This window comes from Ictidomys tridecemlineatus, chromosome 11, assembly GCF_052094955.1.
Source record: "Ictidomys tridecemlineatus isolate mIctTri1 chromosome 11, mIctTri1.hap1, whole genome shotgun sequence".
NCBI classification, from domain to species: domain Eukaryota; kingdom Metazoa; phylum Chordata; class Mammalia; order Rodentia; family Sciuridae; genus Ictidomys; species Ictidomys tridecemlineatus.
The window spans coordinates 125,368,663-125,391,999 of record NC_135487.1 but is presented as its reverse complement, the minus strand read 5'-3'; the positions used below and the strand labels follow the sequence as shown (position 1 = coordinate 125,391,999).

The window sequence follows — 23,337 nt, the reverse complement described above, 5'->3', positions numbered from 1 at the left end:
ATATTTGGTCTCAACCAATCTTTAAAACCATTCAGCAATCAGTTTTACACATGACCGCTCATATTGAAAGACCGTATAAATTAACAGTAGCCAGCATTTATCGACTACTTGCCAGGTGTCAGGTACTGGTCTAATCATCCTGTGTGATTTAACTCACTTCGTCCTCATGAATACTCTGTGACACTGGTGTTATCATCCCCAGTTGACTTATGAGAAAAGGAGACAGAGAATAAGGTATTTGCTCAAGTCTACACTGGGCTGTGAAGAATCAGAATTAGGATTCAAATCCAGGTAGTTTGGCTCCAGAACCCTCATGTTCATCATGGTGCTATTTCTCACCTTCTCCCAAACCTCCCCCAACTTATTCTCAGCAAAACACAGAGAAAAAAAAAAATAGAACACAAGAAAGGGATGCCTTTACGATCCGACTTCCTAACTTTTATCTGAGTTGTAGTTATTCACATCTGTCCTGTTCCTCTCCTGTTCCGACAGCAGACGATGTGTTCCTGGTGTGGAAGGTCAGAGCTGGCTCCTGTGGTTCCCATTTCTCCTCCTCCTGCTGCCTTTAGTGGTAACTAAATGCACTTGTCACCGACTGCTGTTCCCGGTCTCAGTCATTACTCCCATCCAGACCCTGGCCCTGGCCTGGGCGCCTTCCTCTGCCTGACCAGGGGCAGTGGGTTAAGTACTGACAGCATGTCAGGTCCCTGGCCAAGCACCTCAGATACAGCAATTTTGTTTTGTTGTCACTTTTTCTTTTAGCACTACTGGGGGCTGAACCCAGGGGTGCTCTGCCACTGAGCCACACCTCCAGCCGTTTTTATTTGGAGACAGGGTTTTGCTAAGTTGCCCAGCATGCCCTCAAATTTTGTCTTCCTCCTGAGTCACAGGAATTACAACATGCACCACCACCCTGCCCCGCTATCATTACTATCTTAATAGATAAAGAAGAAAGAACGAAACTTTGTTTTAAAAAAAATTTTTGTAGTTGTAGATGGACAGCATGCCTTTATTTTATTTGTTTATTCTTATGTGGTGCTGAGGATTGAACCCAGTGCCTCACACATGCTAGGCGAGTGCTCTGCCACTGAGCCCCAGCCACAGCTCCAAGGATGAAGCTTTGTTTTTGAGCAATTATTAATGAAGATGCTGAAGGAGAACTCCCTAAGCAATCACATTTTTTTTTTCCTCTGAGCTTTTCATCATTTTTTTGCATCTGGAACAGATTCCCCATCCTCACCCATAGCAAGGCCAGGATGTGCCTCTTGATGTTTTTATGTGTTCCAGTCCCTCCCATCACACGCTATGGCAGGGTGCCGGTTTTCTTGTGGGAAGCCACGTATGAATTGTGGGTTTGTTTGAGCCATCACAAGACAGGGGGGTTGCTTTTCTGAGAACTCCTGACCTGCACCCACCAGTTGCAGATGGCTCAGATTCAGCAGACAGCCCTCCTTAGCTCACAGCCCTAGGGTCAAATGCAGCCTCCTCTGGAAGTGGGCATAACCTCCCTAGCCCTGTCTTTATCTGGTTTTCTTCTGGAAGCCTGCCACACTGAAATCTCTTGCTGTTTTTCCCCTTAAATAAAGAATTTGGGCCTTTTTCGTTGTGCATTTCCAGTTTCTGCCAGGACTGAAAAACCCACCAAGCTCCAGCTTTTAAAACTATTTCCTACCTCTTGTCTTTTGTTCCTTATTGATTATTTTTAGGCTTTTAAAGTTTCCCAGCAGGTTCACACCTCCAAGCAGGAATCTTTGCTGCTGGGGTGTTGGTATCAGTTCCTTTTTTGTATAATGTGGAATTTGGCGAGATAGAGAGGATGGATTTTTCTTCTCCAACAGGAAATGAAAGCAGAAGCAATTATTAGGTGTGTTATCTGGAAATAAATATGTGTTTTTTTACCCATGGGAAAGATTGCCATAGTTTCAACTAGTTTACCTGAGTCTAAAATGATTAAAATGCACACTTTGAAATTCCACTCTATGGTTCTCATCTTGGCCCCAGGTTCTCCTGGAGATCACTGATGTCATGAGGTAAGAATCTAACTCCAGTTTTCCTGCAGGGGGCTGAGCAATGAGAGCCTGGAACTTCTTTTGCAGAGAAACAACTGGAGGAAGAGACACAGGATCAAAGGGCAGCACAGGGCAGGATGGTGGTTGTGTTCAACTCAGGCTGTTGGCTGAGGCAGAGCCTGAAAGTGACTCCACAGAGGGAAATCCTGGGTGGCCAATGCCAGACTCTGATGTATAGCAGTGTCAACAACCCAGAATGTTCTCAGATCAGTGGGATTTTTCATAGGACCTGGTATCACGAGGGGGCAAAATTGCGAAGTATGGAGTCGAAGGGAGAAATAAAGAATGTCCATGCGCTTCTTCCTCTTTCTATGCTTTATTCACTCAAATTACTCAATACAATTCACTCTATAGGTTCTTAATCAAGAAAATGATGATCCTTAATGCTAGGCACTGCAATAGACATGATCAATTCACAGCAAACAATTCTAGACTAGTTCTAAGTGCTGCAAAACACACTTAATCATGACAGGCTATTGACAGGCATTCCCTCTGCATGCTAAATTCAGAAGTCTCAGACCTTAGGCTTTAAGACCAGCAGATGGACACTCACTCAGACCTTTTCACAATCAAACAGTCCCAAAGAAGTCCTTGCAACAGAGCTTTAGGGACATGGGAGTGACAGTATCACTGATCCCTATTACCCTGAATGTGACCAGTGGATGAACTGCCCAGAGCCTGTCTCCATATGAGAAGGTTTTGACTGTGGGACTTAAGGACTGCCTTTGAAAGTTACCTTTCCACATTTTCTATCTGGGCCAATGCTGAGAAGTAGGGTCAAGGCATAGACTATTTTCCAGATGACACACTTGAGGCCATGGGGCTTGGGGACTGGCTGTGACTCCAGGATCATTCCTAAACCTGGAGGTTGTGAGCTCAGACCTGCTCCTTGATTTGCTGTTGCAGGCTGTAGAGGTAATTAAACTTGCAAAAGAATGGACTGTGTATCTCTTTAAGCCAGCACAAGCAGAAGGCATGAGACCATGGACTCCATCAGAGAAGGAACAACCTGGAAGAGACTTGTCCCTGCTGATCACAATTCTACCCTGGCACATACAGCATGAAGTGAGCGAAGACATCAACAGCCAGTGTTTGTCTTGTCCACTGTGACTGGAGCAGGTGTTTTGCTGTTACCTCCCCCTTGCCCTTTTTCTTTGTATAAACACGAACCCCAGGGGCTGCATGGTAGAGCCCTAGCCCACCACACCCAAAGCCCTGCCTCTCTGTACCCTGTGAATTCTCTGATAGTAGCATGTAGCTGTGCCTTTGGGGTGGGGAAGAATATGTGAAGGTTCTACAGAATAGAGGGAAGCCATGGAACTCAGGAGGGCTTAGCTTAGGCTTGTAAGAGGGAGACTTCTGTGCTGGCCACAGGCTGGTGTTGGGATCAGGGCTGCCTGGACAAAGCGGTTCACCCAGTGGGTGTGGGCAGGTGTAGTTACCTGATACAAGCTGGCTCTGCCTGCAGGAGGGGGCTTGCCAACAGATGTCACAGACCAGATGTCCATCCAGGCTCTGGTCGTTCGTACAGTTATTCTGCAATTTCTTAGAGCGAGTGAGGTTGCCTCTGTGAACTCTGGTGGGCTTCCTATCACTGGCCTGTGGCTCTGCCCTAGAGCAGGCAAGCTCCTCCTCTTGCTGGTTCCCCTTTCGGATGTTTTGTCTGTAGCTGAAGAGGCCGGCAGGTAGCCAGGATGGGACACAGCTCACAGGACCCCCACCTCTGCTGGACCACCAGGCTCCTGGGAGGCATTATCTTTCTCTGTGAGTAGCTGGGTTTCCTGGAAGGGAGGGCAGTTGGGGTGCTGGGACAGCTGGGACCCTTCAGTCCTGGGGGCTGTGAGGCTCTGATGCCTTTGGGAAACAAAAAGAGAAAGCCGCACTGTTATAATTCACCAGTGCAGTGTGGGTAGAGCCCAGGATGAACGGAAAGAGCAAAATGGCCTCCTTGTGGTGACGAACTGGGACCCTGGGCTTGGGCAGCCCTGGCTGCATGAGGGACCATAGCCAGGGAGCTGAGGCCACCTGGGCTGCAGCAGCAGGGAGGGGCTGGAGCTGCCTGGGGAGGGGATGGAGACAGACCAAGAGCCTGTTCCTGGGCCCCCAGGGTCCTCAGGGCCTCTGCAGCTCTTCTGTGGGACCCCAACCGGAACCCTGGTGTCTAAGCTGGAGGAAGCTCCTCTGGTCTACTCTCCTTCTCCCCACCCTCAAATGCTCCCAGCCACAGGGGACCTCAGCTGGAACCTTGCTTATCTCATCACTGTTCCTGGCAAAGTCCTGGAAAAACAGGAGGCACCATCAATTGGGGAAAGACTGAGCAAACTGAGCAGTATCTGGGGCTCCCGTGCATGGGATGTCATGGAGGCTCAGGAAACAGTGCCCCAGTGTTCTGGGAAGAATGTCCAGTTTCCATGAGGGAGATGCCTAGATTATCCTCAGCAAGACCGAGAGAACCGAGCACCGTGATGTCCTTATTATATAAAAGACAAGCAGCCTCTACACACCCACATGTTTATGGGGACGTTGAGCATGTGGGGAAAAACAGTGGTAGCTACCACAGGCTACAGAAGGGGAAATTGTGCAGAATATATGCAGGGGAGAAAGAGGGTGGGAAGTAAAAGGAAGTGAAGAAAATACTGACCTAATGACTGAGTCATGTGAGCCAAAACCATGTTACACTTATGACATCATGGACTGTGTGTTTGCTCCTATGAAGAAAGAAAATAAAAACTAATGAGAAAACAAGAATATCTAGTGAAGTGACTTTTGGTGAAGACTTTTAATCTGATTTTTTATCAATCCCAGCCACTAAGTGAACTTGCAGGGAATTCCATGGAGCTTGGTGGTTGAGGGAGCACTTGTGAAAGGGGACTTATTAACTGAACAACAAGCTGCCAGTGGTAGAGGACTGGTCCCTTTTAAATAGCTCAATTTTGGAACAGCAAAATGCACACTCTTCCCATTTCTACAGCGTTGTTTAACTGGGGATTGTTAAATGTGCAGCTCTCTTCAGAGGCAGTGGGGGTGGAAGACTTCAAAAGGAAGGAGAAGAACAGGAGGGGAGGGCGAGGAAGAAGGGAGAAGGAAAGGGAGGACTTGACTTTCCCAATTATTGGATTTGCAGCCTGAGCCCAAAGAGGGTGGTTCTCTCGAGGTCAACAGAAACGGGGAAGGTTGAATTGGTCTCCCCACAGGCCTGACCTCTGTGCAGCTGAATGAAGCAAAGCAGCTTGCAAGGAGTTGGTCAGAGTCTCTTCATGGAAGGAGCCTCACCCCTAAATTGCTCTGCATCCTTTCTGGAAGACTGAAGATCCACAGTTGCATTTTCCTTTGGTTTCTGGATTGTGCCCTGTTCACTCAGCCTTGCTTGGGGGAGAGAGATGGAGGTGAAGGAGTGATGGTGAGGGTGGTGGTGAACTTGCCCATATCATGGTTCAAATAGCAAGCCCTTTCCTGCACATGGTTTGGAAGGGCAAGTGTGGAAGAGAAGTGGACACTGAGCACAGCTTGCTTCCTGGAATTTCCACACTGCAGCGGGGATGATCCTGGACATGTGGTGGCTCCCCCAAACTGATAGCAACAGCATTTAATGAATGCTGCCCCCATCTGCTGGCAGAGAGCTGGAGAAGCTTCCAGGTCACTATTGGCCCAAGGGAGAAATGGGAACAGTGTAAAGGGCAGCAAGGTTGGCAGTTTGGCAGTTTTGTGCATGAGTTGACAAGGAAATGCTCCTGGCATGGGAACGTGGAGATAGGGATATTACACACAGAGGAAACATGTTCTATGCCCACGGTTGCATTTTTAATTTTGTAGTATGAAGTTCACCCTCTACCTGGTAAAGCCCATGTGCTCCATGGCTCCTCTTTTCCTTGTTTAGGATGAGCATCTTCTGTAGGTCAGAGAGCTCCTGCTGCCTCCCCTCTCTGCCTCCCTTCTCTGTCTTGCTGATGTCACCCACCATTGGGGCTCAGGGGCAGATCCTCCCACAGGCTGAGGCTGACCCTCCTCTGTATTGTGGTTCCCTCTTCTAGGAAGTGGGAGTCTGGCCAGACTGGCTGTCCAACCCTGGGCGAACCAGAAGTCTCAGCTGTGCTCGGCCACTCCAAGGGGACACTGTCCCTGCAGGGGGGCAGTTGGAGGATGAGACTCCAGCAGCTGCTCAGGCCCTGGAGGGACCAGACAACAGCTCAGGGACAGGCAGAGCTCCTAGTGGGCAGGGAGATAGGGAGAGCTGACGGGCAGCATCCTGGGCTCCAGGACTGGCTGTGCCCTGTGTTGCCAGGATGAGTCCACTCCCCTGGGGACCCCCTGCTCTGTAAGAGGAGGGGCTTCAACAGCTCACCTCTGAAGCCCCTCCAGGGTGACCCAGGGCTTCCACTCACACAGGGCTTTCTGTGGCCACTGCAAGGCCTCTGCTCTGTCTCTCTGGTCCTGACCTGTCCTATTCTGTCACCTGACAGGGAGTCACAGCTGGGGAGCCTGTTTAGGGCTCCTTAAGAGAGGACACCCTGAGCTGTCCCTGTGGTCATTTCTGGTCCCCAAGGGAGGGAAGGAATCCTGCTCCTCAGCTCCTCCCCTGACCTGGTCTTCTCTGCCTCTGCTCCTGAGGGGGACCTCAGGGCTGGTGTCCTCAGATCTCCTGCCCAAGGACTCTCCCTCCTCACACCCTGTGCAGATGTGGTCTGCAGACCTTGCCCAGGAGACCATGTTGCAGCTGTGCCCTTTATACCAGCTGATGAAAGCCTCTGCCAGACCTTGAGGTTCCTGTTCAGCACAAAACACTAGCTTCCCTGAAGGACCCTCTTACAATGCTGGCAGGGGGACACAGACACTGTGGTGACCACAATGACCTCATCAAATCCCTGAGGATGGTCTGAAATACAGGCTGTCAGAGCACCCAACTGCGCTGTTTCCCCATGGGATAGTGAGCTGTTTCTCTGGGCACTGCATTAAATAGAGCACTTAAATGTACTGACCACCACTGTACTGACACCCAGCAAGCGCCTGCTGTCCATGCCCAGAGAAACCAACACTGCACCAGGTTTTGCAAGAAGAAAGAACTTCACAGTCACTCCCCTGACAAGGAGAGAGGAGGCACACTCACTTCTGTCTCCCCAGGGAGCAGGAAGGGACTTAAGGCAGGGATGAGAAACAGAAGGCCAGCTGGCTGGAGTCGGGGGTCTTGGTGGCATGGTCCACACCAGGTGCCCTTGGCCTGGTGGAACCTCTGCGTACTTTGTAAGTGCACTGGTCTCTCTGACCCCATGCTCCCTCCTGCAGCTATGGCTGCACCCTGGCTTCTAACCCAGGGCCACAAGACCCTCTTCTGGTTCCTCAGCTTTTCGTCCTTGGAGACTTTTCATTCTTCTCGGCTCTCTAGGTCTCAAGGCCCTGAAAAACAACTTGCATAACAGTGTTTAGAAACAGGGAGGTTGCATTTTTATGTCCCAATGTCAACCAAAAATTACACATTTATACAAGTGTTTAACTCTGATTAGGCTGGATGACCACAGTGCTAAAGGATACTTGTATTTTGCTCATTAATTAATGAGGGGACCATAGGATGTCACAACCCCTTCAGAAGGAGAATGAATGTCACCTCTCCAGACCATTAGGAAGGTTGAGAGGCATTTATGAATAGATGCCCGGGCTCACAGGGCTGGAGTGTCTCTGGGCACACGTCATTTCCAGTGGGAACAGGCACACTTTGCTTTTACTGGAAAACTCCACAACTTGGATTCTTGTTTTCAGTGTCACATGTAATACTTTTTTAATATTTATTTTTTAGGTGTAGATGGACACAACACAATGCCTTTATTTGTTATGTGGTGCTGAGGATTGAACCCAGGTCTCACCTGCGCTAGGCAAGTGCTCTACTGCTGAGCCACAATCCCAGCCCCACATGTAATACTGTTCTATTGAAGAAGAGCTCGAGATGTAGGGAGATGAGCAACCAGAGTTAAGAATATAAAATTTTAAATCTTAGTTCAAGGTATGAATAATGAGTCCTCCCCTCCACCTTCCCACCCCCACTGCTGGCTGCACAGGGGTCCTGGGGGCTTGGTAATGGTGCCTGTGTCATAGTGAATTTCCTTTTATTCTTGACTTTTATAAACAGGAAAACCCTGGCTGGACCTTGACACCTACATGCACCAGGGAGATTGAAGCCACAGGATGTGTGACTCCTGCACCCCATCCCTGTACTCAGGAGGAGACCCCCGAGCAGGGCAGCTGGATGGGAGGAAGGGACACCAGCCTGGAACTGGGAATGTGTGGTTCTGACCCGGGGTGCTGGGCCAGTAATGCCCATCATGATAACAACAGCAGCAGCATGTGGGAGACCAACCTCACACATGACTGAGTCACACTCCCCGGCTGGGTGCTGAGGCGCTCAGTCGCAGAAATGTGGCAGAGCTTTCCCCACCCTTCATGCGTGCAAGGGTCGGTGTCTAGTGCATCGTTGTGTCCTGCTACAGCCCCATGGTGAAGCTATGCTCACCTGTTCCTTTTTAATATAACCCCTTGCTCTGTTCAGGATAGAATCTTCCATGGAAGTGCCTTGTGTGTGTCCCCTCCTCTTACTATGCCCTTGGGTGTGGCCTACCCAGGTGTCAGTCAACCTGCTGAAGTGGACATCATGAAGATACTCAGCCCCCTGAAACCTGACCCCTTGCCTCATTTGAATAGCTTCTCCTCACTAAAAGGGGTCAGCGCGTGCTCTTGCTCTCTCTCTTCCTGTGGACCCTTAAGGTCAGAGGATCACAGCGACCCCAATGAAAAAGGTATTTGTGTCTCTTCTGTGGTTATATTGTGCAGCCCAGTTAGCCCAGTTCAACTGGAGTAACCCCTGAGGCTTTTAGTCGCAATAACAGAAACCTGGTAGCAGCGAATGGGAACAGCACAGTTATTGAATATTATGCCCAGAGCTCTTTCTGCTTAAATCCAAAGAAGAATTCAATGAAGTAAGCACCACCACTCCCATTTCATAGACGAGAAAGCTGAAGCCAGAGAGGTTCAGTAACTGTTCAAGTTCACACAGCCAGAAGACGGGGGACCTAGACTAACTCTGACTTCACTGAATTAAAGTCCAACCTTGTAATCACCCTTTCATACCATCCAGCTGTGGGACCTTCCTGACACCAAACTAAATTTTGGGTTGATCAAAACCTAAACACAAATGTTGAAACCACAAAAAGAACTTGAAGAAAACTAGGGAAAAAAAATGAGAAACATACTTTTAAAGGGAGGGCTATCCTTTTTAGCAAGATATGAAACCAATAAGTAATAAAAAAAATTTTGATACCTTTGCATTCATGAAATGACATTTTGGCTCCTGGGCAAAATAAACTGTAATAGATTTAATAAAATATATCACGATTCCAATGATTTTTCACAGAAATACAAAAAAAAATCTAAATCTAAAATTTGTTTGAAATCATAAAGGACCCCAAATAACAAATGAAAAAGAACAAAACTGGATGTGTCTCACTCCCTGATTTGAAAATACAATGTTATTGTGATTAAAACAGCAGGGAACTGGCACAAAACAGACAGTTGACCAATGGAAAGAGAAGAAATTCCATAAAGAAACCCAGTGTTTACAGTCAGTTGATGTGAGGTTTGACAAATGGGCTAAGAATACACAACAGGGAAAGGACAGTGTCTTCAGTAAATGCTTATGGGAAGATGGGAGAACTACATACAGAGGAAGGAAATTTGATTCTAACTCACCTCATATGAAAAAAATCAATGCAAAAATGGATGAAAGACTAAATCATAAGATTTGGAACTATAAAGCCTCCAGAAGAAAACATAGAAGTTCCATGAGCTTGGGTGGTAATTTCTTGACTAGGATCCCAAAGCACAGGCACAAAAAGCAAAAAAGGACAGAATTACATCAAATTCAAAACCTTCTGCACAGCAAAGGAAACAACAGAGTGAATAGACAGCCCATGTCTTGGGAAATAATATTTGCAAACTACATGTTTCATATGGGGCCAATAGCCCTAATGTATAAAAAACTAAGTAACTCAATAGAAGGGAAAAACGTAACTTGTTTTAAAAATGGACAAAAGATATGAACACATATTGATCAAAGAGAGAAATGAATAGCCAACAGAGCTATAAAAATCCTCAGCATCTCTAATCATCAGGAAAATGAGAATTGAAGATACATGAGGTACCCCTCCCATTTGTAAGCATGGCACACATCTAGCACATGCCAGACGATGTGCTGGGAGCTGTCAATCCCTGGCCTCCTGTAGTTCACACCCTGACTTCAAGTCAGGTACTGAAACTGCAGTCTAGTCCAGCTAAGTCACCAGCCCAAGGTTAAACTTCAGCAGAACCGGACTTGATCTGAGAAATGGGTCCAATTCACTGGACAAGGCTGCCTCTCTAGATCAAGTAAGGTACCAGATGGATTGGTTAAGAAGAAAATGTCTGTTTCACTTGTTCTCCTTGAGGAAATATCCATGTTCTCTTTCCCAATGCCCTAGGTGCCTGCAGCACTTTAGCCAAGAGTTCTGGAGCTCATGGTTCTGGGATGAAAGGTTTTAGAACCCACACTTATCTGAAGGCGATCCGGGGAGGTTCGGTCTTGTTGCAAGTGATCCAGGAGCCAGAGGATCCCAAGATAGAGGAGATCTCCTGGGGCTTCGCCTCTGATTCAAACTCCACATTCATGCTGAGACTCCAGAATGGGAAGGAAGATCCACTGTGGTTCAGTCTCCAGGACAAGTACAAGCAGAGGGTCCAGGTGCCCAGTATGTCATTCCTGAGGATTAACAATTTGACCTCACAGGACAGTGGGCAGTACTTGGCCCAGATCATGTGTCAGACGGGGAGAGAAATTAAAGCAGTTTTCCACCTCACTGTTTATGGTAAGTGACAGCCTCACCTAGTCCCAGGGCCGCCCTCCTTCCTTGAGTCTAGGAGGCTCTGAGACCACATGCTGCAGGATTCTCCTCAGGCACCAACATGTCAGATATTATACCAGGGAGAAAAATCACATCTGTGTTTTGGGAGACAAAATGGGAATTGGGCCATTTTTGCAGTAACATTTCCTCCTCTTTGTAAGACTAAATTTACTGCTCTTGTGTGTTAGTTTTCCTTTGCTGTTTTAACAATGCATAATCATGGTTTAAAACAACACAAATGTGTATCCACAATATGCTGCAAGTCGAGGTCAGACATGGTTGTCACTGGGCTAAAATCCAAATGTGGGCAGGCTGCATTTTGTTCTGCAGGATCTAGAGGGGATCCTTTCCTGCCTTTCCTACTCTCCAGAGTTGCCAGCCTCCATGAACTTGTGGTCCCCTCCTCTGCCTCAACTAGAAAGGGAGGGGGAGTCTCTCTTGCATCCCTCATACCTGCTCTTTTCCTTCCTTCTCAACCCCAACTTTTTATTTTTTCTTACCAGGAATTGAACCCTGGGGTGCTTAACCACTGAGCAATACTCCCAGCCTTTTAATAATTTTCTATATTTTTGAGACAGAGTCCTGCTAAGTTGCTTAGCAGTACATTCAGTTGCTGAGGCTGGCTTTGATCTTCAGATCCTCCTGTCTCAGCTTCCTGAGCTGCTGGGATTGGGGGGTGTGTACCACATGCCCAACTCTTTCTTCCACTTTTAAGGATCCCTGTGAAGACTCTGGGACTATCCAGATAATCCTATTTAAAGCTCAGCTATTTTTTTTTTCATAACTTAGCATATTACCAGGTTCTGAGGATAAAGATGTGGACATCAGTGAGACATGGTTGTTGAACCATGTTTAGAATCCACATGTACCTAGTTGACCGTCCCCAATCCTTGCAGGGAGTGGCCAGTGAGAGGCCACCTCACTTGCACAGACCCCACAATTCCTGCTCTGCAAGCCTTGATAGGGTAGGAGAAGTGATGGTGCTGCATGTCCCAGGAGATCCGTTTTGCCAACTCTAGGGTCCCCACAGTCCCTCTCTGCCTAGGGCAGTCGCTCTGCAGGGGGTGGACTGCAGGTGCAGGTCCTGTGTGATTTCCAGACTGGCCTGTGGATCTGCCCCTTCTCCCCCAGTCGGGAGCACACATTCAGGGTCACGTTCTAACTGCCTGCAGAGCTGTGCTCTTTGTTGCAGCCACGGTATCTCCCACAGTGTCTCCTGTTTTGACCTGAGCTTTCTGGGTCCTCCCAGAGCTGGCCTGGTGTCCTGGCCCAGTGGGGCTGTGCAGTCCCAGGCACTGTCTCAGCTCAAGGCCCAGGACACAGGACCCTGGACCCAGACAAGCTCTTCTGTCCCACACTTCCTTCCCTTCCAGAAGACCCCTATCTTCTAGAAATAATGGTCCCTAAAACCTGGGATTCAGCCATCATGTTCTCTTGGGAAAAAATGTTTAGACTTGCTTCATCTAGTGAGATCACATGAGCTTAATAAAGTGGCTGCTGTCACTTGTCAACATGTACCTCTGGGGAAATTGTGCTTTATTTGTAACATGGTCCCAGCTTCCTCCTAGGGCTCCTGCCTCTGGTCAGTGAGACACTGGAGGACAATGTGTGGCATGTGTGAGGCTCTCTCCTTTGTCCCCTCCTTCCTCAGATCCTGTGCCCCTTGCCCAGATCCGGACCACGTCAGCATCCATCACGCCCAGCTGGTGCAATGTCACTCTGGAGTGTGGGGCCCGAGAGGCTGTAGAGGTCCTGAGTGTAACCTGGGAGGTCCAGGGCCCCCGCAGTGAGCTGGAGCAGAGAGGGGCCCCAGGACCCCCCAACCCCTGGCCCCTGGCCCTGAGCCTGCCTCTGAGGCAGCCCAATGTCAGCCTCACCTGTGTCCTCAGCAACCCAGTGGACCAGAAAAATGCCACCTTACAGCTCCTTGACCTCTGTAGCCCAGGTGAGTGCACCTGCAGGAGGGAGGGGCACAGGGAGGGGCTCAGGTGGCTCTGGAGCCCCAGGGTCCCTGGCTTTTTTGCTGCTGTGTTTATGAAGAGCACTGCCTTCCCTTGGTCTCTCCAATCCAGAAGTGTGGGGTGGCATCCAGCTCACGACTGTCTTTAAATATCCCTCACCTCCAGGCCCTCCCCCCTGGGCCAGGGGCTGCCTTCCAGGACCTGTCCCACCCAGTCACCATGCCCTGTGTCCAGAGTCATCTTTGGAAAGACAGATCAGATTGTGGCCTTTGTCTGTGTCATCTCTGGGGTCGACCTCCACCTAGTCCCCATAGGATGTAGGGCTTAGAAGGTCCTGTGTCCCTGATGGTGGCCTCATCCACACAGGGACACAGCTGCTTGCTGACTTCCCTAACGTGTGAAGCCACTGCCGGCTCTGAAGGCGCAGCCTCTTTAAGGAGCTGCCCACGGCCATCCCCCCTGAGTGGAAAGATCCCTTTCTGGGTCTGAGTCCACCCTGAGTGGGACACCATGAGGGCAGGGGACACATCCTTCTCTCCTCTTAGCCCAGGTGTCAGGCTCAGTTCTGGGCAGTTTGCGCCCAGTAGGTGTTTCACTGACCCCGAATGCCTGGGACCCGTGTGCACCCGTCCTCTCTCAGTCTTTCCCCAGGGGCTGCTGGAGGAGCCTGACTGGTCAGTGCAGTCCCCACCCCTGGTCATGTGCCCCCTCCACCCTGGAGTCTCAGAGGAAGTTCAACATGGCCCACCAAACCTCCTGGACTCACGGCTGCCTCCTGGGCCTCCCCACCTAGCCCTGCCTCCTGTGCTGTCCCTCCCCTGCAGGACGCTCCCTCCACACTGAGTATCTGTGAAACTCCTGCCCCTCTCCACACACACAGGTGACTGCGCATGTCCCTGGGGGTCTCACTGGAGACCGTGGACATGGGTCAACCTCCACTGCAGTGAGATCCTTCACCTGGTGATTGAGAGCTTCTGTCTCTTCCTGGTGATGACTTGTGCACAGACCCCACCTTGCTCATCCCCATCTCCCCTGCTCCACGAAGGACCTGGGCCACTGCTTGACTGAGTGGACCTGCCATGCCCTTCCTCTTCGGCTTCTGAACCAGGCCCCTTCCAACCTTTCTCCATCCTCTCTCTGTCTCTCTTGTTGCTGTGAACCTCGTCTTCTCTCTGCCTTAACGTGTTTCACTCTCTCCTTGGGAGGGAAACAGACTCACATGGAGAGCACCCAGCTGTCCTCATGGGAGGCGTCCGAATGGGTTACGTGGCTGTGATTTTGATCCTTGCAGCTGGAATCTGCCTTTGGATGATCCATGAGAAGATGATGGAGAAGAGAAGAGGCAGGTTGTGTTTCTCCTCCTGGGCCCAGAAACCTCCCTCTCCTCTTGGCCCTGGGCTCCCCTCCTCCTACATCTTCCTGACAGTAGGTGGGCTTTGTGGAGAAGATGAGGAGGGTACAGGTGACAGCCTTGGATTCCTGGCACTGGGTACAGGTAGAGGTTTCCCTGGAGAATCTGGCTGCAACCTGGGATGACTCAGGTCCAGGATTGCAGGAGGGCCATGAGGTCGAGGACAATGACATCAACTAGGCACAGCTGGTGCAGCAGGAGTCTTGGCAGGACAAGGACAAAGTGACAGCTGGCAGTGGTGACCAGCCTGGACACCCCTAGGTCACACTGCCCAGCCTAGGGCTCCCCAAATCAGGCATGCACTCTTTCTGTCCCCACTGATCTTGACCTATTCATGTAACACCAACATGATTAACAAAGAAAGTCCATCACTGACAAACCTGTGCTGGGTTGTTTAGGGGATTCCATAGGCAGTTCACAGTACTGAGTGTTGATTGTAGGCCAGTACTTCGAGTCCCCTCTCTCCCTCTGCTGTCCCAGGAACACTGTGCCTTGCTTTCCCAGGAATTGATGAACAACATCTGGAAGAGAAGGGGCCTTGCCCTTGGTGTCTACAGTGAGGTCCTTAACCGAGGACAGGCCATGAAGACGGTTTCATTGAAGGAAGCTGCAGAAGCCGGCACTTGGGAGAGACTGTGCTCTGAGCCTGACACACACAGACGCCCACCTGCTCCAGGTTCAGTCCAGCTCAGGATGGCCCTGGAGAGTCCACGTCTTCCTGAGCACACATGGCCCTGTTCCTTCTTGTGACGCCTCCCCAAGCTGCCCCCACACTGAGGACCCTCATGCCAGCCAAGAAAGGGCTCTTCCTCTGTGCTTGACCTGGCCCCTGGCCCCTCAGTTTGAGAAGCCTTCCCAAAGCAACACCCCCTGACTGTGCAGGTGGCAATCCTCACCACCTCGGCTGTGTCACTGGTCTGTGCTGTGGGAACACCAGCACAGGTGGTGGGACAGTGAAGAGATATGGACCTTGCCCAGAGGAGGGAGTCAAGATGGTTCTGCAGGCTGAAGTGGGGGTCGGTGGAGGCAGCATGCATGATGGGAAACCAGGCTCCTTTGTAGACCTGGTGTAGGACTCCCTTGGGTGTCAGGCTGTGTGTCTGTGTGTGTGTTTCTGTGTGCATCTGAGTGTGTGTCTGTGTGCATGGGGGAGGGGTAGGGGGTGTTGGGGAAGTGTCTAATACACAGGAGACACGGGGCCATAGCTCACCTGAACTTAGCTGTTGCCTATTGCAAACTCATCTCCATGTCAAGTGCAGAAAGGAATCCACATTCCTCAGGCCCTCCTCAGCCTGCTCTTCTCCTGGCTCTGACCCCAACACTGGGTTTGTCTTAGGAAATCTACATCAACACCCCCTGCCTTGGGTGAAGGCCCTTGGGGCGAGTGGGTGTGCAGTGCCCCCCCCCACGCCCCTTAGTGAGGCTGCTGTGGGCTCTGATGTGCGAAGCTGTGGGAAGTTCTGAGCCAGCCCTCTCCAGACCTCCTCCTCACCCTCACCCCCTGATGCCCTGAGCAACAAAATCTGTGTGTGGGAGTCTGGGCCTCATCCTGAAGCTGCCTGGGCCATGGGAGCTTCACCTGGATGTCAGCAGACATCTGTTGGGCTGGCAGGGAGGGTCTCACCTCAGGTAGGGGAGCAGGTGGGCAGGGTGCAGGATGATGGGGGCACTTCCGAGGTCCATAGGGCATGGGATGGAGTACTATAAGTGTTTTTCCCCCCATGAACAGCCCCTGGTGAGCTATTGAAGGCACTGGGTGCTCAGTGCGTATCTGCTAAATGTTGCGGAGGTGGTTGAGCTGAGCTGCTGGTCTTGTTCTTGAGCGTAGGTGATGCATTAGGAGGGGCCCAATCAGGAGGAACCCCCGTAGACTGTGGGCACGTTCTGGGGGCTGTAGATTGAAGTCTGCAGAGCCACAGTGTTTCCTGGGGGAGAGTAGCTGTGGCCTGAGGCCCGTGGGTGGAGAGAGGTGGTATTGGGTTAGGTCTGACCACCCACACTCATAGTGAGAGATGCTGAGACTGTAGAGAAGAGAACCACTCAGGAAGTCTGCGTGGCTGGTCTTCCACTTCTCTACAAATGACCTGCTCCAGAAGCAAGGGAGCCCAGTAGAATGGTGTCTCTGATGTGGCTGGGGTGTGAGTGTCACTGACACTGAGGTTGGGCAGGAGCCCTGGGTGGGAATGGGGCAGATGCATAAAGCAGAGCATTATCTTCACCCCTGGGGGCTGCTCCAGGTTTAGAAGGAAATGGAGTTAGGACAGTGGACAAGACTGAGATGAAAAGACCGTGGGAAAGCAGACTGTGAGACTTCTGTGCAGGACAGTGCTCCCTGTCCTGGGGGCAGGCCGTGGCTCATAGCTGGGGAAGGTCTCCTGGCAGCTAGAAGACCAGTGGAGGCAGCAGTGTGTGCGTGCTGAGCTGCAGCCACAGGCCTCAGTCCTCTTGCTGGGGGCGGTGTGGAGGGGAGGTGCTTCCTGGCGCTGGCTGACCTTCATGTGGCTCAGCATGGCTTGTCAGAGTTTCCCTGAGAGGTGAAGGGTCTTGGAGGAAAACAGGGCCCTGCGAATAGGATCAAGCGGATGTGGCTGTGCAGCACCTACTGAGGGGTGCAGAAGCCAGGAAGGTGACCTGGGAAGGGGGACAAGGAGAGGGCTCAAGAGCAACATGAAGGGGAACAGACACTTTAGGAATATTTTCTAATGAGGTAGAACAATTGCCCCCACTTTACAGATGAGGAAACTGAATTTAGAGAAGTGACATCAGTTGTTGAGCACCAAGCTCCTGACACTTGGCCAAACTAGGGCTTGAACCAGGTGTTTCATGTGCCTTGTTAATGTGCAAGATTCACTTCCCTGAGGGGAGCTTGGATCTGGGAAAAGCATTGGACAGGGAGACGGGAGACCTGGGCCTAGTTCTGGCTCTAACACTTAAGAACTTTCCAGACCTTGTGTTTACCAATTTCATGCTTTGAAAATGCAGTTTTCTCATCTGTAAAGTGGAAAGGTAACCATGGTACCCAGGACCTCTCACAGGTGCAGGGCTTAGTAGACAGGGGTGGATGTGAAGATGATGTAGCTTCTGGGACACTTCTGCTGCAGGGATTCAGCAGGACCAGGTTGAACATGCGGCCATGTGTCCATGGGTCAGTCTCCTCCCATCCTGAACCTTGTGGGACTTTGCCCAGGAATAAGTCTCATTGCTGTGGGCACAGGGGCCCATCAGTGACCTTCACACAGGACTTTGTATCACCCACAAATTTGGGGCTCCTCAACCCAAGAATGGTTACTGTTGAGGTGCCCAGTCTCACAGAGTAAAGCTACTTCCCAAATGCCGCTCATGGAACGGCACACCTGCCTTTACTTAACATCCACATTCATGGGACCTGAGGAGTCAGGATCAAGGTGCCAGCAGACCTGGTTGGTAGAGCCCTCCCACCTGGGGGGATGCTGTGTCCTTACGTGGAAGGAAACTGAGTTCCTCACTAGAGCAAGAGACAGGACACTGTATGACGCCTTAATCCCATTCCCCAGGGAGGAGCCCTCGTGCCCAATCCCCTGTTAAAGGCCCCACCTCCCGACACCATCACATTGGCAATGCCTGAGTTTTGGAGGGGACATTACTCAAGCCATAGCAGTGCTTGTCCCCCTTGGCTAGCTCCAGGCCGAGTTCAGATAGTGAGGACATATCCACTGAGATAGTGAGGATGGAAAAGTAAAGAGGAGGAAAATATTTTTAGAGAGAGGATCTCAGAGAAATCAGTAGTTAGGAAACCACAGGCCCTGAGTGGACAATGTACGTGGAGCCTGTCAGTAAGGGCTTGTGTGGGGAGAAACAAGAAGAATGAGAAGGGCACAGGGGATCTCAGCTAGGGAGTGGATGGGCAAAGTAACACAAGGGGGCAAAATTGTGACGTGTGCATTCGAGGAGAGAAGCAAAGAATGTGCACGAGCTTCTGCCACTTTCAATGCTTTATTCACTCAAAATACTCAATACAATTCACTCTATAGGTTCTTAATCAAGAAAATGACAATTCTTAATGCTAGGCACTGCAATAGACATGATCCATTCACAGCAAACAATTCTAGATTAATTCTAAGTGCTGCAAAACACACTTAGTCATGACAGGCTAATGACAGCCACTCCCTGTGCATGCTAAATTCAAAAGTCTCAGACCTTAGGCTTTATGACAAGCAGTTGCACACTAACTCAGAGGAGGACAGCCTTCCATGGCTTCACTCTGTTTACCAGGGCGACCGGAAGTAACTTGTTTGCAGCCATACTGGAGGGATCTGTGGGCATGCCTGGATCATAAAAATTTTGAACAATTATCTGAAAACCTAGAAGAAATGGATAAATGTTAGTAATATACAAACTACTGAAGCTGGATCACAAAGAAATAGAAAAACTGAATAGATCAATAATGAATACAGAGGATGAATCAATAATAAAAAATGTCTCCCATCAAAAAAAAAAAATCTCAGGACCAGATGATTTCACTGGTAAGACTATGAATATAAGGGAATAAGTAGCATCATTTACCTCCAACTCTTCCCAAAGATTGAAGAGGGGGAACACTTCTCAACTCAGTTTACAAGGACAGGATTCCACTAATGCCAAGGCCAGGGAAAGACACAGCAAAATAGAAAATTGTAAGTCAGTATCTCTGTCAGGCATATCATACTCACATAGAGAGTAAGAATGGGAGAGAAGAAAACTGAGGCTGAGAAGAAAACAGAATTGGGTGAGAGATCTCATAAAATCCACAGGAAAACCAGAGGCTTTGTATCCACAGTGGAGTGACCCAACATCAGAACCTTTTAACATGGCTTCTGAGGGGACAGAGGAACAAGGAGAGGGCAGCAGGTGGCCAAGAGGCATCTCAGCTGGGGGAGCAGAGGGGAATTGGATGAGGGGCTAATGGGGGGTCCTCACAATAGCTCCCCATCTGGTTTGACTGTAAGACGATATTAGTAGTTAATAGAGGAGAGAAAAAGCTGTGCCACACAGTCATTCTCAGGAGAAAGGGAGGACTGACTCATAGCAGAGGAAGTCGACTCCAGAGCAGACAGTTACCAGGGAAAGTAGGACCAGGAAGGTTGGAGGAAACTTGTGAAGGCTGAGGTTAACCGGCTGGTCCACGGCAACCTCGCCCACACACAGCACAGCAGTGCCAGATCCCACTGCTAATAATGGATTGTGCCTTCAGGTGGGAGAAGAGTTCACCTTCCTCCCCAAGTGCCATGGTACACAGGAAGGAACCCAGCACATGCAGTAGAGGGGGGGCAGTGGGCAGCATGAAAGCATCCAGGGCACATCCTGGGCTGGGCCATTGAGAGGGTGAGGTGGGGGTCAGTTCCACAAAATGGGGGAGAGCTGAGAACAAGCCATGGCTTAGGAGCTCTGCTTCCTTGACCTCACCACTAAGTGCCAGGAACAGCTGATGCTGAATTCACTCTGCCTTTCCACCAGGATTTTGGACAATAAAATAAAATCCCTGCATCTGAGGTGCTGAGTGATGGATCTGATTGGTCAGGTGCTTGATCAACTGCCCTGGGGTCAGCAGAGGAAGGAGCCCAGGGCAAGGCCAGGTATGGATGGGACTATTGACTGAGACTGGGAACAGCAGTCAGTGAGAAGCCAGGTGACCAGTGCAGCCCTGGCACGTAGGTGTGGGCCCCAGTGGAGACTCTGGTAGAGTGGAGTGCAGGGGCTGAGGCCCAGCAGGGGCAGTGGGTGGAGATGCAGGGCTGGGCACTGTCAGGTGACAATCATCGTGGAAGCCAGGGGCACAAGGGCCCTAAGGTGAGGACTGAAATGAGATGATCAGGGGCCTGTGGCAATACCGGATCTGAAATTATGCTACAGAGCTGTGGGAACACAAAGAGCATGGTATTGGCATCAAAACAGACACCAAGACCAATGGAACACCACAGAGGACACAGAGACCAATCCATGTGCCTAGGGCTGTCTCACATTTGACAAGGTGCTAAAAGTACATCTTGGAGAAAAGACAGCCTTTTTAACAAATGGTGCTGGGGAAATTGTATAGCTTTATGTAGAAAATGATACTAGACTTCTGTCCTCATCCTGCACAAAACTCAAACTGAAATGGCTCAAAGTCTCAGGAATGACACCAGAAACTTCATGACTGCTGGAAGGAAACATGGAGTGGACACTCCATCATAACCATGCTGGCTCCAGCTTTCCTAAAAGCACCCCAAGGCACAAGCTACAAAACCAGGAGTCAATAAATGGGGGGGGGGGCATCAAGCTAAAAAGTTTCTGCACAGCTAATAAAACAAGAGAATTAAGACAGCCTACAGAATGGGAGAAAATCTTGGCCAGCTGCTCCTCTGATAGGGGAAAAGTACCCAGGATATAAAAAGAACTAAAAAATCTTCACACACATACACACATACATACACACACACACACACACACACACAGACACAGACACACACCACACACACACACACACACACACACACACACACACACTGCAATCATCTAATGGGCAAAAGAACCAAACAGAAACTTCTCAATTGAAGAAATGCAAATGGCCTGCAATATATGAAAAAATGCTCAACATCTTTGGCAATCAAGAAAATGCAAATCAAAACTATACTAAGATTATCCCTATGAGGGGACCTAATGCTCCCACAAAGGGGAACCAGAATTGTAGCATCAAGGGTCTCAGTGCCACGACTTTACTGTAGTGTTTCCTTTTTCTCAAAGGGACAGAGATGGAGCAATCCTTACAGTGTAGTGAAGGAAGGTGGGAGTTTCCCAAAGCAAAAGGAGCTCCTGCAGCTGCTGGGAGTCCCTCAGTCCCTCCCTTTACTTACAGGACTAGCTCCTCTGGTTGGACTCAGCCCCAGGCACACTTGCCCATCTCCTAACTTTCCAGTAGTCAGCTCTCAAGAAGTGACAGTTGCTTGGAGTGCCAAGCCTGCCCAAGAAAGCAGAGCAGGGTTTGCTCTGGGGTCCCACCTGGCGTGCCAAAATTTGTAACTGAATGCTCGGTCCCCTTTCCCAAAGTCAATCAATTCCAATTTAATAATGAGGACATGGTTTGAGAAAAAGGAAAGAAGATTTATTACTTTGCTAGCACAGGGGAAACACAGGGGACTCCTGTCCCAAAGACTGTGACACTCTGGATCAGGAGGGACAGGGGGGTTTTAATGGAATTTTTCAAGGATTCCATTCCATTAGAGGTTCCCAGGGTACCCCAATGGCAGGTTAGGATTCACTTGTTAATTTGGGAGATATTCATTCTCCAGATCCCCAGCAGGCATCTCCCTCCTGCAGTGGGTGTGCTCCAAGGCAGCCAGCTAGGGCAAGAAAAGACAGCACTGTCTTCCTGATCCTGCTAGGGAGGGGAGAAGGGAGGAGAGAGAAAAATACCTTTGAAAAAACCCTTAGAGCAATGAGGGCGACATCCAGAAGGTGAAGGGACCATGGTTATAATTCTACCTCACAGAAAGTTTGGAGGCGATTCTTGCTGATCGAATACTCATAATCCTGCTGAATGGTGGGGTAAAGTTTGTCAAAGTTTCTGAGAACCCAGTTCAAAGGAGTGTCAGGCTTACTTGTTTTATTACTTGTTTTGTTGTCCAATTATTTAAGGTTTATACCAGAGAAGACACACAGTGAAAAAGCAGACAAAAACAAAACAAAACAAAACAAAAAAACAGAACACAGAGTCAGACACAGGGGACAAGAACCAGGCACCAAAACCCAAGGAGCCATCAATTTCTTGCTAATGCTCCCTACAGGAGTGCATATGTGCCTCCTCAGACACCTCATTGTTCCCACCAGACCAGAGGACAGTGCAACCTTTGCTACCGTCTAAGATAGGAGTGCATATGTGCCTCGTCACACACCTCACTGTCTCTGGTAGGAATTCCTCACCAGACAGATACCAGAGGACAGTGCAACATTTCACTACTGTCCTAGACAGGAGTGGGTATGTGCCTCACCAGGCACCTCACTGTCCCCAGAAAAGATCTCTCTTAAACCCAAACCAGATGTTATGGGGCACCAGTGGCCAACTGAGGCCTCCTCCACTGGATGCTTCATAATGGTTTCAGCACCACTGTTCACTCCAGCAACCTGATGAACCAAAGCCACACCCTGGGGACATGGAATGACTTGAGATGTGCACCCCCTGGGACCACACTCTTGTCCTGGAGTCCCAGAGCTAAGGTATGCCTTCAGAATTTTGGTGGTCTGAATCTCACTGGGGCTGACAAATTTTGAATCACGACACAAAGAAAAACCACTGACTCCAATTTAAACCAAATGGGAGCAAGTTTATATTGTATACACCAGAGCTGGCCAGGGGCTGCCTCACCCATAAAACAGTGCCAGAGAACAGTAAGCAGCTGGTGTGACTACAGGGAAGTTCTTATAACACAAAAAGTTACCAAAAAGGGGGTGTCTAGGGAACTTAGAGATAACAGGGTTCTGGTAAGTGAAATACAAGGGCTGACAGCAGGTTTAGGATCTATGTTTAACGTCTCAAGGTGGGGAGCAGACTCAGTCCAACATCAAAGTTAACGAGGGGCAGCTGGGATTCAGGGAGGGTTGTCATCTGGTCAAGGAGAGCCAGGCATGGGGAAGTTCAAAGCAAGGGCAGGAATCCCAAGCAACTGTTTAAAACATCCAATTATGGTCAGGCCAAATAGAAGTCTTGGTATTTTACAGTAAAACAGAAATGAACTTTCGTGACTTTGTGATGAGATGGCTCCCAATCTTAACATGGAATTAGGCTGGTTCATCAGCGCTCCATGTGTCTGATCTTTATTTCTCTTCTATTTGGCTCTTGGTGGCAAACACACTGTTGTGCAGGCTCCTTTGTTGTTGCTTTTTGTCTTGTGGTGCTGGGGATTGAACCAGGGGCTCTCTGTGTCTTTGGATACTACATCATACCTTAGGGTAGGATGGCTGGCACGTTGAAAATGTGAGATGTGGTG

The 23,337-nt window shown here is 49.7% G+C and overlaps 2 protein-coding genes across 3 annotated transcripts in view; one reads left to right on the top strand and one right to left on the bottom strand.

The window, feature by feature from the left end:
- Positions 1 to 23,337, bottom strand: part of LOC144368757 (Fc receptor-like protein 3) — a 611,935-nt gene that overhangs the window by 54,070 nt on the left and 534,528 nt on the right.
- On the top strand, positions 3,070 to 19,255 carry LOC144368444 (SLAM family member 9-like). 2 transcript variants are annotated; one of them, XM_078027319.1, is made up of 5 exons: positions 3,070 to 3,188; positions 3,686 to 3,833; positions 10,568 to 10,951; positions 12,639 to 12,932; positions 14,162 to 14,821. In XM_078027319.1, the coding sequence occupies exons 2-5, from the start codon at positions 3,764 to 3,766 to the stop codon at positions 14,482 to 14,484; spliced, it is 1,071 nt and encodes a 356-aa protein (XP_077883445.1). In that variant the 5' UTR covers positions 3,070 to 3,188; positions 3,686 to 3,763; the 3' UTR covers positions 14,485 to 14,821. The 2 variants fall into 2 exon arrangements, with proteins under 2 accessions (XP_077883445.1, XP_077883446.1); XM_078027320.1 differs by lacking the exon at positions 3,070 to 3,188 and adding an exon at positions 14,864 to 19,255 and having other exon boundaries at positions 3,706 to 3,833; positions 14,162 to 14,294.

Excerpts from the sequence above, each read along its gene's own strand:
- LOC144368444 (XM_078027319.1), top strand. The coding sequence starts at position 3,764 with ATGGGACACAGCTCACAGGACCCCCACCTCTGCTGGACCACCAGGCTC. Across the intron at positions 3,834-10,567 it reads GGGAGGCATTATCTTTCTCT|GTGCCTGCAGCACTTTAGCC; the intron begins GTGAGTAGCTGG and ends CCAATGCCCTAG. Across the intron at positions 12,933-14,161 it reads CCTTGACCTCTGTAGCCCAG|ACTCACATGGAGAGCACCCA; the intron begins GTGAGTGCACCT and ends GGAGGGAAACAG.